Source organism: Furipterus horrens, unplaced genomic scaffold, assembly GCF_987537825.1.
Source record: "Furipterus horrens unplaced genomic scaffold, mFurHor1.1.pri manual_scaffold_7, whole genome shotgun sequence".
NCBI classification, from domain to species: domain Eukaryota; kingdom Metazoa; phylum Chordata; class Mammalia; order Chiroptera; family Furipteridae; genus Furipterus; species Furipterus horrens.
Window position 1 is genome coordinate 70866881 of NW_028327177.1, and position 18724 is coordinate 70885604.

Here is an 18724-nt window from a genome sequence, read left to right on the forward strand (position 1 = left end):
ATCCCACACCTGATCCACATTTTAACTTCTCATCAGTATCAAGAGTAGGAATGAGGAATCCGGCATACTGCAGCTTGCTGAGTGCTTTTTCTTTCTTTTTATTAACTGATTCGAGAGAAAGAGAGAGAAAGGAAGTGGGGGGGATAGAGAGAGAGAAAGGTATCGATCGATCTGTTGTTCCACTGATTTATGCATTTATTGGTTGATTCCTATATGTGCCCTGACCAGGTACTAAACCCACAACCTTGGCATATCGAGATGACGCTCCAATCAACTGAACTACCCAGCCAGGGCCTTTATTTACTTTCTTGAGCATGAGTATTCATGGTATCACACACAACTGGATTCAAAAACCCATCAACAGCAAAGTAGTAAAACTAAATTTGATGTAGTCACATTTTTAATATTGAATTTTCTGAGTTTATTTATATTTAACCAAGACAAGCAAGATGGGGCGGGCAGAGAATATGGGTGGGTGTGCATGTGTGCATGTGTACTCGCAGTGATGGTGGTACCTAGAAAAAAAGGAGGAAAAAGACTAAGATTTTACCAGTGACTCCCCTAGCTTTCAACCTCTGGCAGGTAGACTGCATAGCAGAAAAGGCTACACAGACTTGAGGAAACTACATTTAGGGTGTTCGACTCTCTTGGTGGACATCATGCTGAATAAACCACATTCTGGCTCTCTTAGACGGAGTAATGTACATTGGGCAGCTGGGATTTATGTGTCATTATAAATTAATGAAAGAACAGTTTACAGTTGTACTCATCAGTTTGGTTAATGTAAGCAGCTCTCTCTTCATCTCTTGGAAAGTATATAAAATCATGTTTCTGAAACTAAAAACATCACTTAAAAGAATCTGGAATGACACTCCAAAATGCTAACAACTTGTGAGACTGAGACAGCTAGAATGTGCCATTTCTCCTCATACACCCAGCACAATGCTTTTCACATAACAAGTTCTCAAAAAACATTTGTTCAACAATTGCCCTGGCTAGTGTGGCTCAGTGGATTGAGTGCCTGCCTGTGAATCGAAAGGTCGCCGGTTCGATTCCCAGTCAGGGCACATGCCTGAATTGTGGGCCAGGTCCCCAGTCGGGGGCTTGCAAGAAGCAACAGATTGATGTATCTCTCGTACATCAAGGTTTCTCTTCCTCTCTTTCTCCTTCCTTTCCCCCTTTAAAAATAAATAAAATCTTATAAATATATATTTGTTGAACTACAGAAGAAGCTATCTCTTTCCTTCAACATTAATTGTACTAGCTTCAAGCTATAAATACTTCAAAACTACAAACTCATCCTAGATAAAAGGTAAGGTGTCACCACCATCTCCTGGTTTCCTAACTTCCTGCCAGCTCTTCCTCCTCTTAAATGTTAAAATTCCCCCATGGTCGGTACCAGGTCTCCTTTTGGTCTTACAGTATTACTGACAACTATATGCTAAGTCTCCTGAATCTGTATCTCCAGCCCAGAACTCAGAAGGCAAACGCCAGACCATCCAACTGCTGTCTATTCCACGCGTCACCTTTGCCACCTCACCACATTCCCCTTAAACAGCCTGAAACATAATTCATCTCCTTCCTGAGTCCCCAGATTGCCTTCCATAGTCCCATCCCAGGAAACAGCACCCCCACCCACACCCTGTGCTCTAGCCAGAAACTGAAACTCCTCCTTGACCCTCTCCCTCTAACCCTTACACCAAATATATCCTTTGAGTCCGCTAAGTTTATCTCCATAACAGCCTCCAACTGCATCCACTGATTTCCAGTCCCATGGCCTCTACTACAGTTCAAACGACCACAGTGCTCACCTGTCCTATAGCAATCATCTCTTACCTGGTCTCCAGCATCCACTAGCCTGTCCATTCTTGACACCACGAAAGTTGTTTTTAATGCAAATCTGATTTTTTTAAAATCTGCTTAAAATTCTTTCATGGTTTCTAAAACCTTTAGAATAAAATTAGGTTTACAAGGTTTTCAGAATCTGGTTGTGGTTGGTAGACTCCACAGTGGCCCAACAGGTTCCCATTCAAAAGAGCAATAGAGGAGGATCCCAACACAGCTCCTCCCACAAACAGAGCCAATCTATAGCTACAAACAACAATTTCCTCTGAAAGAAACCCAAAATCTAGCTGAGTGATTCCACATCAATCAAGTGAGGAAAAAACCCATATTGAAACAGGTGGGAGAGGCAGAGACACAGTCTTGTCATAAACCCCACTCCTAATACAGCAACCCACAATCAGAGAACTCTTCTCCTGGAAGAGAAAAGGGTTTGAACCCCACACCAGACACCCCAACTTTTAAGACCCACACCTGGGAGACAAGACCCCAAAATATCTTGCTTAGAAAGCAAACGAGGCTTGCGTCCAATGAGGCTACAGCAAACTGAGAAACCATGCTTAAAAACTTTCCCAGACTCACCCACCCCAGAGCCCATCACAGAGGTAGCTGACTGAAAAGGGCCTGAACTCTCTGTGAAAGAGGTTTACTGGCTTAGCTTAAAAACTTCGCCTAAAAAGCAGGCATCTAACACAACTAGGGGCCAACTACCCTCTCCAGGCACCATGAAGGGTAAACAGTATCATCATGCTCTCCCTCTGCCAGGCTCCACATCACTGCCATGGTTTTTGCAGCTACTGCCCAGGGGACACTCCTTGATCTGGCTTTGCTGCCAAGAGCGATGTTTGTGGGTCCCAAGGACTATAACAGGAATAGTCCTTAACCAATTGCCCCACAACCAGCGCACAGAACAGAGACAGCACAAGGTGAGCCTTCAATTGAGACCTCTACCTGATTTAACCTCAGAAGAGACCTTCAGCTAGAGGCACCCAGCTAAGCCTCTCCTAGACTCCTAACCAGCAGAATCCACTTGCTGTTTTAAGCCATTAAGATTTGTTGTCTAGTAACACATAACTATAATCTGGCACATGCTGACTTTTCAGCCTGGATTTATTTCAGTTTACTCTCCCATTCCAGACTTCAGTCACTTTTAGTACCTTAAAAAGACCCCTTTTTCTTACCTTAAGGCTTATCTCATACTCTCTCTACTGAAATACTGTTGTCATAATCTCTCTGTAGCTCTCATCTCTTAACTGTCCACACCTTTTCCTTTCCTCCCTTCGAGATCAGGTTTAGTGTAACTTTGTTGTCCTTTTCCTAGCACCCATCATTCATTACAATTACTAAATGGCCACCTTTCCTTCCAAATCTGTAACATAAACAAGGTTTCTCATGTTCATTATATTCTCAGTTCAGAACAGAGCTGTGCTCAGAGAAAAACTGAGTACAAATGTGTTGAAAAATAAACATTCCAAGATGGATGTTATGTAATATAGATTACAAATAAGAGAAAACAAATGAAATGTCTTCCCAGTCCCTCAGAAGTAACCTCCACGCTGCAAACTCCTAGGAATTAAATGCCTCCAACTCAACTTATTGACCTTATGCTTAGAGAAAAACCTTGGAAAAAGGAAAACTAAAATGATAAAGACTTAAAAATACATGAAAAACTGGTAAATTGGTAACAGTACACAGTTACAACTCCTTAAAAATTCAATGTACCTGGAATAAATTTTGTTATTGCCTTTGGCTTAGCATTACAGCAGGTTCTGGAATAACTTTGTCTCATTATAATGTTGATGAGATGCAGCAGAAACTTAACTCTTGTTTCCATGAATGAACCTGTGGGAAGCTGGTTTCATCACACAAGTTGACCTCATGTTATTGTGCTTTACAGGTGTTTTGAATTAGCAAATTGCCCCTCTGCCAGCAATTGCAGTGGCCTGGAGCCAAACCCAAGTCTCCAAGCTCTGCCCTACCTGAGGCGTTAAGCAAGGAGATGCTACTTTCATATTCTGATGTTTTTACTACCCTCTCTTTGCTGCTTCTCTAGTTTCCAGGTTTTTAACACTGTAACTACAAGCTGCTCATGGGCTCAGGAGATGGTCAATCTGCTACCAAACCCAACATCTTTCCAGCTGTGAGACTTGGACACATTAAAAAGTTAAAATAACATTTCTAACTCCGTAGGTTGGGGATGAAGATTAAATAAGGCAATGCTTAATATATGGTTACAACAAGCCTTCAATAAATGTTAGATATCACAGTCCCCTCAAATTTTAACTTCACCAATGCTCTGCCTCAAAAAACTGAAGCTCAGGCTTCATGCTCAGTACCGCTCCTCCCTCCCTCTGCCCAAGTTATCTAACACGTGCCTAACTGGCTGCAAGTTTTGGAGGAATGGGGTCGACCCTTTCTGTCTTGCACACAGCTCCCACCCCCGTAGTGAACACAACAGGCACTCAAAAGGGAGCTTTTAAGAGTTTAAAATAAAACACCCAGTTCAAATGCCATGTCACGTGCACCAGTGCCCACTCTCAGTCCCCAATCCTCCTCCAGAAATAAATAAACCAAGGCCAAGACAGCCTAACAGAAACGCCAGAACCGGACAATCCAATGGACACGGTACACCGTCATCCACATAGTGCAGGTAAAACGAGTCACTGCAATAACTTTGCAAACACCTGAGCAGAACCAAGTCTCAGGCCCCCTTCACGCTCTGCTTTCACGGGGAGGGCAGGCAGAGGCTGAGGACGAGGAGCGAGACCCCGTTTCCAGGGAAGAAAGCGGGCTGGTAGAAGGGAAACCCTTTCCTGTGCGCTACAGTGGCCCGCGCCCTCCCCAGGAGCCAGGACATCGCGCTACCTCTGAGCCGCGGAGGCGCCGAGGCACGCCCGTTCCCGGCCTGCTCGCAGCACCTGTCGGGAGCCGAGGTCCCGGGGCCGCAACCCGACCAGAAGAGAGAAAGCGCCAAAGTCTCGAAGCCAGCGTCATGACCTCCGTGCGACCCTGCCCCTGCACCGCTGGCGTCGCTGAACAGCGAGCAGGGAGGGGCGAAGAGCACACCCATCAGCTTCCTGCCGGCGCTTCTGACGGCCTTTCCTCTGGCGCACGGTTAGTGCACAAGTTCCGGTCCGGCGCAAGGGTTCCGGTGGGCGGGGGCACATCTTTAGTGGGTGGGGCCGCGGAGTCTTCCGGTTCTGCGTGGGCGTTAGGCCGGTGAGGGTTTCTTCTTACGCTCTGGTTTTTGTTACTGGTTCTTGGAGCCTGTCACGCTTTAGATACAAAGCTAGGTCATTAGAACAAAATTGGAAGCTCAGAAATAGACCCGAGCGTTTACGTCTGCCAGAAGACAAACGCTTATTTCCAGTTCCGCTGCCCTCGGGAGGTCTTGGGTAGGCAGATGCCCGGGAGGGGTGCGGGCGGGTACTGAGCTAATCTGTGGGGGAAGGGAGACGCCTGGGAAGAGAGCGGGGCCCGCAGGTTGCTTCCCAGAGCTCGGGTGTTGCGTGAAAGCCTGGCCCTAGCAGACACTCCGCAGGCCCGCTTCAGCGCAGGAACCAATCGTCCTGATCCTAGTTCAGAGCAGACGTCTGCAAATGCACTGCCTGCAGCGTAGGATACAACGAATCTCTTTATGGGCTAGGAGGCAAGACATAGGTTTCAGAAATTAGGTTGCACTTATATAGTCTTTTTAGCACTGTGACACAAAGAGAATTAACACAGACTCTTACTTAACTTGATCCTAGGTCCCGTGCTGCTACCCGACGTCTCTAAATCAACCGCATTCCTTTAGGATTTCACCAGTGATTTACTATTTTCTTCCCAACATTTGCTGAACTCTAGTCTGTTTTCCCACAGGGAACCAATTTTACATATTTTCTGCTGATAGCTCCCTTAGTGTTGCTAAATAATAAATAGCCTTATACCACTGGATGCCATGATAGTCCCAAAATACAGTTTCTGATATTTCATCCAGAGTGAAATTTTTATTAAACTTTACATTTTGAAAAAAAGTAGCGGTTAATATTTTGTCACGCTTGGTTTATCTTTCTTTACATATGTTACATGTATACACATAATATTCCTACTACTATTTTCTGTTGTTGAAACTTTAGTGGATTACACATATGACTCTTTATGCCTCGAAGCAAAGAGATTCCCTTGTTTAATCCCCGTACAATGATCAAATTCAGGAAACTGAGAGACTACTATTATTTAATATGTCTCAAAACTGTCCTTTATAGCAACTTTTTTTTCCAACTCCGGATCACATCCTGATTACATATTGCATTTAGTTGTCATGTTTCTTGAATCTCTTTAAGTCTGAAATATTATATTCTGTCAGGATTCCTTCTCACCCGCCCCCGCAACCTGACTCCTTTATTCCTTACCTAGATAATTCCTGTTTAAGTATATTTTATTGATTATGTTGTTACAGTTGTCCCAATTTCTTTTCCCTTAGCTCCCCTCTTCCCAGTACCCCACTTCCCTCCAGCAATCCCACGCACTTAGTTCATGTCCATGGCTCATGCATATAAGTTCTTTGGCTTCACCCTTTCCTATATTATTCGTGACTTCCACCTGTCTATTTTGTACCAACCAATTATGCTTCTTAATCCCTGCACCATTTCCTCAATTTCCTGCTTTCACTCTCCTAGTTGATAACAATGCAAATATGATCCATACACCTATGATTCTGTTCCTGTTCTGGTTGTTTGCTTAATTTGTTTTAGTTTTTATTTTTTAGATTCAGTTGTTGATTGTTGTGTTTGTCGTCATTTTGATGTTCATAGTTTTGATCCTCTTTCTCTTAAAGAAGTTCCTTTAACATTTAATATAATAATGGCTTCCTGATGATGAGCTCCTTTAGCTTTACCTTGTCTGGGAAGCCCTTCCATTCTAAATGATAGCTTTGCTGGATAGAGTAGTCTTGGTTGTAGGTCCTTGCTTTTCATCACATTGAATACTTCTTGCCAGTCCCTTCTTGTCTACAAAGTTTCTTTTGAGAAATCAGCTGACAGTCTTATAGGCACCCCTTTGTAAGTAACTCTTTTCTTTTCTCTTGCTGCTTTTAAGACTCTATCTTGAACCTTTGGCATTTTAATGATGATGTGTCTTGGTGTGATCCTTTTTTGGGTCTAGTTTGTTTGGGACTCTCTGTGCTTCCTGGACTTGTATGTCTATTTCCTTTGCCAAATTTGGCAAGTTTTCCTTCATTATTTTTTCACATAAGCTTTTGATTTCTTGCTCTTCCTTTTTCCCATCTGGCACCCTTATGATTCAGATGTTAGTATGTTTAAAGTTGTCCCAGAGGTTCCTCAGCTTCTCCTCATTTTTTTTTTTTAAATTCTTGTTTCCTCCTCCTGGACTGGTTGACTGTTTTTGACTGTTTTCTTCCTTATAATCCAAATAATTGATTTGAACCCAGGTTTCCTTCTCTTCACCATTGGTTTTGTGTGGATTTTCCTTCGTTTCATTTAGCATAGCCTTCACTTCTTCCCTTATGTGTCTGCCATACTTAAGCATATCTGTCAAGCCTGTGAGCATTTTATCACCAGTGTTTTGAACTCTTCATATGTTAGGTTGGCTATCTCCTCATCTCTTAGTTCTCCCAGTGGAACTTTAATCCATTCCCCCTTTTGGGCCATACTTCTCTGTCTCCTCATCTTGACAGGCTCCTGTGTCTCAGGTAGAGCTGTTGTACCTGTAACGTTTAAGGGGCAGAGCCTTAGGTATCCATCAGTACAGGGTGACCCGTTTCACAACCTTGTGGTGCTGTATGTGTGAGAGGGGTCTGAGATGGAACAATGCTGCTTACCCAACACTCTCCCCTTTTCCAGGCACTTCTCCCACTTCTGTATGGGCCTGGCACCTCTCTAGCTGCTGCCCTGGCCTTAGTTCCCAGAGTGGGTGGGTCTGTGTACATTCTGGGACCGTGGGAGCCTTGTAAACAAGCAGACTGCAGAGAGACCAGCAGTTTCTGCTTCCGCCCCAACCCCCTCTGGTTTGCACAGTCAGAAGCAATGAGGCTTTATTGTCCCCAGAGCTGTGCGGTCTGGTCTGGTGCTGGGAGTGCTCCCCAGGTATCCCTCTTGATTTTAAAAGATGTTTGACTGCGCTTTTTGCTGGCCTGCTGCTGCTGCCACCACACCACATCCTTTCTGCCCCAGCTCCACCCCTCCTCCTTGTCCGGATGAGTATTTTGAAATTCTTTATGTCTTTGTTTGTTGGACTTCCATGCATCTCAATTTTCTGGAACTTCTGGTTGTCTCTAGTTTTGAGGTAATTGTATTCCTTCTTAGTTGTGGAGGGAGACACAGCGTGTCTGACTAGGTCTCCATCTTGGCCGGAAGTGAGAAGCTTTTCTTAATTCCCCAAATATACTTTCAAATCTTTTATGGCTCTGAGCATCTTTTGTAATTTTATTTTTATATTGTGATTATTTGTTAATCAAGTATATTTTGGAGCTGCAGTTGATAAGAACTGGTAATGTGTTGATAAGTGGTAATATATGCCTTTGCTATACTGTAAACTCAATGACATGTCTGATTTTTGTCTTATTACAAGTCTTGGCACCATTTCTTCATTCATACAACAAATGTTTATTGTATAATATGGCTGCTAGTCTTCTAGATATGAATGAAAAATTCTTAATGGAGTATATATTCTAGTTGGGGAAACATAGTAAGATAAATAGTAAAGGATAATAGATGATGATAAATGCTGATGTGGAAGAAAAAGCAGGAAGGGATAGAGAGTACATTTCTGTGTTGGTATTACAGTTTTAAATAGGATGGTAGCCACAGAAGTCCTCACTGAGTGGGACATTTAAATAAAGACTCAAAGAAGAGGGAATGTGCTATGAAGATATCTGGGAGCACAGCATTTCATGTAGAAGGAAAGTGCAAAGGCCTGAATTGGGAAAGCAAGTGGTGTTTTCCATAAATAGTAAATCTACTCTAGATGGGGTTCAGTAAGCAAAGGGAAGAGTACAAGAGAGAAAGTCAGAGAGGAGGTGTGGACCAAGTACTGAAGGATCTTGTAGACAATGGTAAAAACTTGGATTTTTCTTTGTATCATTGTGTGTGGCAAAACCTAATTTAAATATTAATTATATTCTTCTGACGTTTTTGAAAATAGATTGAAGGGGAGCAAGTAGCAAAGTGGTTACTAGAGTATTAGAATAATCTAAAAAGAAAAGTGGTGGCTTGGACTAGACTAGAAGATATGAGTGGTCAGAATCTGAATATACTTGAAGGTAGAATTGACAGGATTAGAAGACAGACAAGTTGACAGGATTAGAAGACAGACCAGACCAGATAGGGATAGGGTATGAGAGGAAAGAGTCAAAGGTGACTCCAAACATTTTGACTCAAACAACTGGAAGAATGCTTTACCATTACTTGAGATAGAGAAGACTATGGGAAGAATAGATATGAGGAGAAAGAATAGGGTTTTAAAAATTTTAGATTAAAAATGCTTATTGGGCTTTTGTGGTAGCCTGCCTCAGAGAAGGCAGGCAATGATCCTTTCCTCTAGAATTGACTCCTTTGTGGAACCCCTCCCACATTTAATCAAGGATGGTCTGTTTTACCAATAGAATAATGCAAAGGTGATGACATGTGACTTCTGAGGCTACGTCATACAAGTCATTGAGTTTCTGCCTAGATTTCTTGGATTTTTACTCCTGAGGAATCCAGCAGCCATGCCCTTAGGACACTCAAGCAGCCCTACTGAGAGACCCATGTGGAGAGAAACTGAGGTCTCCCACCAGCACACATCACCACTGCATACTTGTAACTATTGCCACTTTGGAGGTAGATCCTCCAGCCCTGTGTAATGACTGTAACCCTGCCCAATACCTGACTGCAATGTCATGAAGAAGATGAGACAAAACTACCTGCTAAGCCACTCCTAAATCACTGAACACAGAAACTATGAGAAATAATATGTAACTGTTAGTTTTAAGCCACAAAATTTGGTGTAATCTGTTGATTTCATGGATATCTTACTTAACATCCATAAAATCTTCACTGGGTATCAAGTCTGATACATATTTGTTCTTTGTTTCTTGAATGTCGTTATGCCTGATACATAATATGAATTCAGTAAGTGTTGAATAAACAGGTGAGTGAATAAGAACACAAGTAGAATAGAATTTAGATTATAGTTTGAGCAGAAGGGATGAGTACACTGAACTATGCATTTAAATGAGATTGCCTATTGGGCACTAAAAGGACACAACCATTTCCTTTCCTATACTTCCTCCTATTTTAGTGGAGACAAAGGTCGTAAAGGTTAGGTATGAAAACTATGTATTCCAGAAATTTTTAATATTACACTTAAATTAGTGGTGTGCCTGGTGACCTTCACTAAAATGTCAAAGCATAATCAAGAATGAAACAAAAGGTTGTTTTTACCAAACACTTCTTCCTCCCCATTATGAAAGGCCTTGTTTCTGACCCTGCAGCTTGCCAGGTATACTGGTGCCTTTGCCCCTGCTATCATCCCATTGCCCTCAGATCTTTGGATAACTGCCTCTATCTTATTTTGCAAGTCTCAAATAAAATATTGCCTTCTTAGAACTTCCCCGATCCCCGGTCTAAGTAAGCTTCTATTATCCCCAAATCAGCCTTATTACTATCCCCATGGTAGTTATGGCTACCTGAAATCATCTCATTCACTTGTAATAACTCACTTATTATTTGTCCTCCCTCTAGGATAAAAGCTTCTGTCTGCCGCTAGTTTATTGTGAATCTAGAACCATGCATGGGACATAGCAGGCATCCAGGACATGCTGAATCCTCACTTGTACTGATATGATTATTTAAATGTGTCATGAGCATATGTTCCCAATATAGTTTTTCCTATTAGTCGGCTGGGCAACTGCTCAGCTAGCTGCCAACTGAGCAACCTGGCACCAAGGAATAGGCAAGAGTCACACAAGGTAACTAATTTATTCACTCAGTTTTTATTGAATGCAGGTTCACTCACAGTAGAACATCAACATGCACTAATATCCTACTCACACTCCAACAATCTAATAGAAATATAACACACCATAGAGCAATCAATGGGGAATAACAAACCCAAGTCCCGGAGTCTTAGTCTGCAGGTCCAGGGGACAGCAAGGTGGGCACAGGAGTTGTCAGTGTCTTGCAAGGAAGGATCTCCAGAGCCACCTGGACAGCAGGGCAGCCCAGCAAGGCAGAGCCTCTGGTGACTGATGCCAAGGGAGATCAGTGTGGTGTGGAGCAGCATCTCCGTGTGTGGAGCTCAGCTGTCTCAGCAGTGGTCTGGAACCTGTTTCAGTTATACCTTGAAAGTGGTGTACTCCACCCTTCTGGGTCTCTTGATAAGTGTCTTGGAAACCCTGATGGCAAGTGGGGAATTTCCCCAGGACGCTATCTATGGGTGGTCCTGCTCTGCAGACACGGCTGTTCTGGTTATGTGTGCAGATATCTTAGGTGTGTCTCCTTGCCAGATGTGTCTGGCATGATTTAGGTAATTTCCCTCTTGAACCAGTGTCATGGCTGCCTGGCAAGCCATCTTGGTTGATATGAGTGACCCTACTTTGTTTTATATACATTATGCTATCTTGAGGGGCCCAGTGCCATTTTATTGGTCCTGCTCTCCACAAAACATGTTTAGTTTTCATTTTTGGGGTTAAAAGTAGAATTTTTAGTTAGGATAGTCTGTATCTCTTCATGTGTTTCATTTTCCATTTCTTCTATAATTTAAAAATGATCCTTTGCCCATTTTTCTTTTAAAACATCAATTTGTACTGCCTTGACTGATGTGGCTCAGTTGGTTGGGCATCATCCCACAAAGCAAAAGGTCACCAATTCAATTCCTGGTACATTCTTAGGTTGCAGTTCGGTCCCTGAAAGGCAACCCGTGGATGTTTCTCCATCACATCAATGTTTCTCTTGATCCCTTCCCCTCTCTCTCAAAGTAAATTTTTAAAAATTAAAAAAAAAGCAATTTATACTTAAGATACTAACCATTTCTATGACTGTCAGAGTTGTATGGCAAATATTTTTTCCAGCATGTTTGCCTATTGATATTTGTCCATGTTTTCGTTGACACAAATTCTGTATTTAAAGCAGTAAAGAGGAGCAGTATTTTCCACAGTGAATTGTTTCACCAAGTCGGGTCTTTGGGGTTAGTTTACTTAGAAACATGAAGTTAGGCAAGTAGGCCAACTGTTACGGCTACATAGGCGAGATTGAACACTCTGAAGCGGTGTATAAAGTTAAGCAAAGGATTTTTAATAATGGCCAGGAGTTGGGCAGACCCTGAGCAGGTCTCTAACATGCTCCAACCTACAATGGAGTCTAAACGCTGGGTTTTTATACTGGTGCAGTCTCTTTGTTTCTTCTTTGGCGGGAAACAGCCTTAGGAAGAGGGGGCTGGGCAGGACTGCAGGAATGTCTTGGCAGTAACAGGCACAGAAATTCGCAAGGCTAAAGGTTATCTTCGACGGCAGCATAGCTCTTCAGCCAGGGACGAACTCCCTGTGAAGCAATTTATTTTCAAAGGGCTAGACATTCTGCAAAGCACAACCTTCACAAATGTTATAAACCAGACACAAGCAAGCAAATGGGAGGTGATAGAGGCTGAAGTCCTTTTAGCTTGTAAATCACTAATTGCTATAACACTCCTTCTTACATTCCTTTTTCCAAGGCCTTTTAGCAAGTCCTTGCTACTTCTTACAAAGAACATTTAAAGCCCTTACGTACTTACATATTGAAACTTTTTACAGGGACTATTTGGTGCCCCTACACAACTACTTAGCAACCAAAACTCAAGTTTCTCAATTGCATTTTTTCTTCTGTGAAATGGGGATAATGGCACTGAACACGTCACAAAATTGTGAATATTAAATTAAGGATGTGAAATGGCTCAAGCAGTGCACACTGAAAGTGTTCTGGGTAAGAATGGTCATGCTGATTCTTCTTGATTCAGGTAGTAGTATAATTTTCATATATCTATGTTTATTGATTTTATAGAGAATTGTTTTGTCCTCTACAAATTAATTTTGGTGCACCAACCAACTTATTTCAACGCCCAATGTTAACCTACGGTTTTCAGTGAGCAAGATCTCCTAAAAACCTTGAACCATCAGCCCACCAACAGGATCCGTTTGGCCCAGCCCTGCTGTGCTCCTGGTGGGCGGGCCTGCACCTCGGCCCCGCCCCCACCTCTACCCGCCTTTTCCCGTTGGGCCCCGCCCCGTCAGCGCCACTGTTAGTTGACCCTCTCTCCTCCCCCGCCCACCCCGCCATTCCTGCCCAGTTCCAGTTACTTTGCTGTGGGCCTGACTTTGGGCTTGGTGCGCGGTGTTCGCCGCTGAGTGTGTAAGTGAGCGCTCGGAGGCGTGGCGGCCCCGGGGAGCAGGGCAGTCGGGTGCCGTGCTGGGAGTGCGCGGGCAGCGTGGCGCGAGGGCAGACCAGGATGGCGCGCCTACCTCAGGGGCCGTGAGGTGGGGCCTACCCCGGGCGGGGCGGAAGAGCCCGACCGGCCTGTGAGCCTGCTCTGCTACCGCGCACTGGGTCTCGCTCCACTGCGGAGGCCACGATTTCCCTGCGTTGGCCTTTGCACACTGACCGTCAGACAGAGGGCATGCGCGATAGGACCTGCGGTGGCGATTTCAGCAACCCCAGCACCGCGAACAAGCGGTGTACGCCTTAGCCCATCCCATACTTGCTTTCACCACTTACGTATAAATTGCTACTCCGTTTCTCCGTTTCGTGCAGGAGGAAGCTCAGTCAGCGATTTGCCATTAGGGTTGGAACTAAGGTCTGTACGGTTTGGGGGCTTAAAGGTAAGAACATTACTGTTTGGAATAAACCAGGTACTGAGGTTTCAGATCTGTGCTTTGAGGTTTGTTAGTTGTGCGACCTTGGGCAGGTTAACCTCTAAGGGCCTGTTTCTGCATTAGTTAATGGATATCAAATACCTTATTTCACGGTTGTTATGGAAACTAAATATGATAATATTTGTAACAAAGTCAAAGTGCTTGGCTTCTAGTTAGTGTAAACTATATATAGCAACATGTATCCTGGTCACTAACTGGGTTCTGCACAATCCAATCCAGAGCACCACCTCTAGCTCAAGTAAAACTTGTGCCAGGCCCACATTTCAGAGACAGGGACTTAGGCGAGGATATGAAAATAAAGAACAGTTACAGCTACACCAGTACAGTCATCTGTGATACGTAGGGCCACTTTTTTTTGCCTTTGACAGAATTATTTATTTTTTAAATTATATTTTATGGATTTTGCTATTACAGTTGTCCTAGTTTTTCCCCCTTTGCCCCCACTCTGCCCAGAACCCCACACTCCCTCAGGCAATGTCTATTGGTCATCCGTATAAGTTCTTGGGCTACTCTATTTCCTATACTGTACTTGACATCCCCATGGCTATTCTGTACTTACCTATTTGTACTTTTTAATCCCCTCACCACTTCACCCATTCTCACCACAACGCCCTCCCATCTGCCAACCATCAAAACCCTCTCTGTATCCATGATTCTCTGTTCTTCTTGTTTGCTTAGTTTTTTAGATTCAAGTGTTGATATATTTGTATTTATTGCCATTTTACTGTTTATAGTTTTGATCTTTTTCTTAAATTAGTCTCTTTAACGTTTCATATAATAATGGTTTGGTGATGATGAACTCCTTTAGTTTTTTTCTTATCTGGGAAGTTATTTATCTGCCCTTCGATTCTAAATGATATCTTTGCTGGATAGAGCAATTCTGGCGGAAGGTCCCTGCTTTTCATGACTTTGAATATTTCTTACTAATCCCTTACAGCCTGAAAAGTTTCTTTTGAGAAATCAGCTGACCGTCCTATGGGGACTCCCCTGTAGGTACCTAACTACTTTTCTCTTGCTGCTTTTAAGATTCTCTCTTTATCTTTTTTTTAAATATGCTTTATTGTTTATGCTATTACAGTTGTCCCAACTTCTTTTCCCTTTTTTCCCTTCTACCCAGTGACCCCCCTCCCTCCAGTTGTCCCCCTCACTTAGTCCATGCCCATTGGTTGTACATATAGTTCTTCTCAACATCTTCCTATCTATTCCACTCTCTCCTACTATGCTTCTTAATTCCTATACCGTCTCCTTCCCTTTCCCTTCTTCCCCCTTCCCACTGACCTCCCCACCAGATGTTCCCCATACCTATAATTCTTTTCCCACTCTCATTGCGTACGTAGTCTGCCTTTGTTTCAATCCCCTAGCTTCTGTTGTTGGATGTTGTGATACAGTTTTCATTTTAATGTTCATAGTTTTGATCCTTCTTCTCCTAAACAAGTCCCTTTAACATTTCATATAACAGTGGTTTGGATCTGATGAACTCCTTCAGTTTTACTTTGTCCTGGAAGCACTTTCTCTGCCCTTCTATTCTGAATCACAGCTTCACTGGATAGAGTAATCGTGGTTGTAGGTTTTTGCTTTTCATTACTTTGAATATTTTTTGCCAGTTCCTTCTTGCCTGCAGAGTTTCTTTTGAGAAATCAGCTGATAGTCTTATTGGGACCCCTTTGTATGTAATTCTATTCTTCTCTGTTGCTGCTTTTAAGATTCTCTCTTTATTCTTAATTTTTGACATTTTGATTATAATGTGTCTTGGTGTGGTTCTCCCTGGGTCCAGTTTTTTTAAAGTCTGTGCTTCTTGGACCTGTAAGTCTTATTTCCTTCCCCAAGTTCGGGAAGTTCTACTTCATTATTTTTTCACATAATTTTTCAATTTCTAGTTCTTCTTCCTCACCTTCTGGCAGCCCTATGATTCAGATGTTGGCCCACTTATAACTGTCCGGTAAGTTTCTGAGCTTCTCCTCATTTTCCTCACTTCTCGTTTCCTCTTTCTGCACTGGTTGACTGTTTGTTCCTTCCCTTTGTTCCAAATTGTTGATTTGATCCCTGGTTTTCTTTCCTTCACCCCTAGTTTCGTATGTGTTTTTATTTATTTCAGCAGGACTAGCCTTCATTCCCTCTTGTTTAAGATCTGCTGTTAGATCTGTAAGCATTTTTATAACCAAAGCTCTGAACTGAGCCTCAGAAAGATTTCCTGTCTGCTGCTTCGTTAGATTAGATATTTGCCATCTGGTCAGCTGCATCACCAGGATCTCTTATCATGATCTGTGCCATCTTGACCGTTTAGTGTTTACCTTTGCTTCCTGGGCAGGGCTGTCACACCTCCTACGCTATAGGGGGCGGAGCCCTGTGCACTTGTTAACGACCGGGCAACCCATCTCACCATGCTGTGGCGTTTTCTGCAGAGGGGGTTGGGGTCCAAGATGGATTCCTGCTGTTCACTCTCCACTGAGAGACTGGGAGCCTCCTCCTCCGTCTCCACCCCCACTGGGCCTCACAGTCCAAGGCAAAAGAGGCCTGCCTTTCCCAGATTTGGAATCGCAAGCTAACAGGTCTGGTCTGCAGCTGGGGGTGCTTCCTAGGCGCTTCTTGCCTCCCCTTAAATATGGGTGTCTGTGCTTACCGCTGTCCTGCTGCTGTTGCTGCTGCTGCCGCAGACAGCACAGCTTGACCTCTCCTCCCCGGCTTCACCTCTCCTACCTGTCCGGATGAGCACCACTTGTTTATAACTTCATACGTTGGACTTCCATTTATTTTCTGGAACTTCTAGCTATTTCTGGTTTTGCGGTAGGTGTATTCCTTCTTAGTTGTGGAGGGAGATGGAGCGTGTCAGCCTAGGCCTCCATCTTGGCTGGAAGTCTCCTCTCTTTATCTTTAACCTTTGCCATTTTAATTATGTCTTGGAGTGGGCCTCTTCGTATCCATCTTTTTTGGGACTCTCTGTGCTTTCCGGACTTGTATGTCTATTTTCTTTGCCAAATTAGGGAAGTTTTCTTTCATCATTTTTTCAAATAGATTTCCAGTGTTTTGCTTCTTTCCCTTTCCTTCCGGCACCCTCATGATCCAATGTTGGAATGCTTTAAGTTGTCCCAGAGGCTGCTTACATTATCCTTGTGGGTTTTTTATTTTTATTTTTTATTTTTATTCCTTTTTCTTCTTGTCCTGATAGGTTGTTTTTTTCTTTTTCCTTCCTTATGTTCCAAATCATTGATTTGATTTTCAGCTTCATCCACCCTACTGTTGTTTTCCTGTAAATTGTTCTTTATTTTAATTAGTGTACCCCTTGTTTCTGACTGGCTCTTTTTTGTGCTGCTGGGATCCTCACTGAGTTTCTTGGGCACCCTTATAATCAGTGTTTTGAACTCTGCATCTGATAGCTTGATTATGTCCATTTCATTTAGCTCTTTTTCTGGAGTTTTGATATATTCTCTCATTTGGGCTGTGTTTCATGTCTCCTTGTTTTGGCAGCTTCCCTGTGTTTGTTTCTGTGTATTAGGTAGAGCTGCTTTGACTCTGTGTCTTGGTAGCGTGGCCTAATGTACTAGGTGTCCTGTAGGATCCGGTGGTACAGGCTCCCTTAACACCCAAGCTAGGTACTCAAGGTGCACCCTTCATGTGGACTGAGTATACCCTCCTCTTGTAGTTGAGCCTTGGTTGCTGTTGGCAGATCAATGCGAGGGATTTACCCAGGCCAGTCAGCTACAAGGACTGGCTGTGACCACTGACCACCAACCTCCACCCTCGGTTGAGGTTCAGCTGTGCAGAGGCAGGGTGGTGGTGGTCCAGTGTGGTCTGTAGCTGTCCAGTGGGTGTTCTGGTCCTGAGTTTTCCTGGGTGATGCAGGACAAGGTCAGGCCCCACCTATGTTGGCCTGGGCCACCCTTCCTGATCTATAAAGCAATCTGAGATGGCTGCTACTTGTGCTAGGCTTAGAGATTCCCAGATGAAGCCACGCTGTGAGACTAGGCTGGCTGCTAATAGTAACGGGCCTGTGGCTCACTGTTGCTTGTTTGGTAGGATTTAGGAAGTTGTAAAGCAGAAGCCAAAACTAGACATTCATATGGAAAAGCAGCTTGGGTGGACCCATAAGTTGGGTGGGGTGGAGCCTCTGGGGATGTCCTTGGCAGATGAAACAGTTTAGCCAGGTTGATGGAGTCTCAGATGTGCTAGCTTTGTGGCTCTGTGGGGGGAGGGTTCAGAAAAGGGACAATGGCCTCTGCTCGCCTTGATGCCAGACAGTTCAGTTTCTCCCTGTGTGTCACTGGTGTCTTTCAAGCTGCTCCTCTGTTGCTGGAGCTCAGAGGGAGTGAGTCTTGAGTAGGTGAGTCCATGTGTGGGTTCTTTAGGAGGAACTGCTTGGGGCTCAGCAATTTCTTCCACCCACTTAATCCCTATTGGTGTCTGCAACCAGAAATTGTAGGCATTTATCTTCCTGGCACTGGAACTCTGGGTTGGGGGGCTTAGTGTGGTGGTGAGACTTTTCACTCCCGAGATATCCCTCCCGAATTTTTATTTACCACATGTGGGTGAGGGTCTGGCCCATTCTGCTTCTGCGCTGCTCCTGCCACTCTGGATGAATGTGGTTTCTTTAATTCTGTAGTTGTCAGGCTTCCATTCGACTCAATTTATGGTGGTTCTAAGTGATGTTTGTTCTATATTTTAGTTGTAATTTTTATGTGGTTGTGTGAAGCAGTGAGCCATGTCTGCCTATGCCATCATCTTGACCAGAAGTCCTCCTTTGTGAGAATTTTTCAAAAGGCAGTTCCTTTTGGCTGATGAATTGGAAAAATGCATTTCATTTTGGTTCAAAACAATTCAGAGACCAGTTTTGGGGACTGGACACACTCAGGCTCTCTGGATGAGAGGGGGCCTGCTTCTTCAAGATTTTTCTCAGATCTAGTCCCTAAGTGGAGAGGGACAAGATGTTTCATGACAGGGATAAAAGAAGCCTTTGCCTTTTAAGGGCTGCTTAATGATTAGACATGTTTCCTAATTTTATTG

The 18724-nt window shown here is 43.6% G+C and overlaps 2 protein-coding genes across 16 annotated transcripts in view; one reads left to right on the top strand and one right to left on the bottom strand.

The window, feature by feature from the left end:
• The window catches only part of RMDN1 (regulator of microtubule dynamics 1), a 59356-nt gene extending 54428 nt beyond the window's left edge, over positions 1–4928 (bottom strand). For 3 of the 12 annotated variants that reach the window (XM_090283805.1, XM_090283799.1, XM_090283798.1), the window contains exon 1: positions 4708–4926. In XM_090283805.1, coding sequence (XP_090139931.1) covers positions 4708–4836 — 129 coding nt within the window. In that variant the 5' untranslated portion in view covers positions 4837–4926. Of the gene's footprint in view, positions 1–4707 lie in introns of all 12 variants that reach the window. The other 9 variants (XM_090283796.1, XM_090283795.1, XM_090283802.1 and 6 more) reach the window with 6 other exon arrangements.
• An 8192-nt stretch (positions 4929–13120) lies between these two features.
• The window catches only part of CPNE3 (copine 3), an 89799-nt gene continuing 84195 nt past the window's right edge, over positions 13121–18724 (top strand). Inside the window, exons 1-2 of one of the 4 annotated variants that reach the window (XM_090283810.1) lie at positions 13121–13205; positions 13605–13672. The gene's annotated coding sequence lies outside the window, so the exon portion shown is untranslated. Of the gene's footprint in view, positions 13206–13604; positions 13673–18724 lie in introns of those variants that run through there. The other 3 variants (XM_090283811.1, XM_090283809.1, XM_090283808.1) reach the window with 3 other exon arrangements.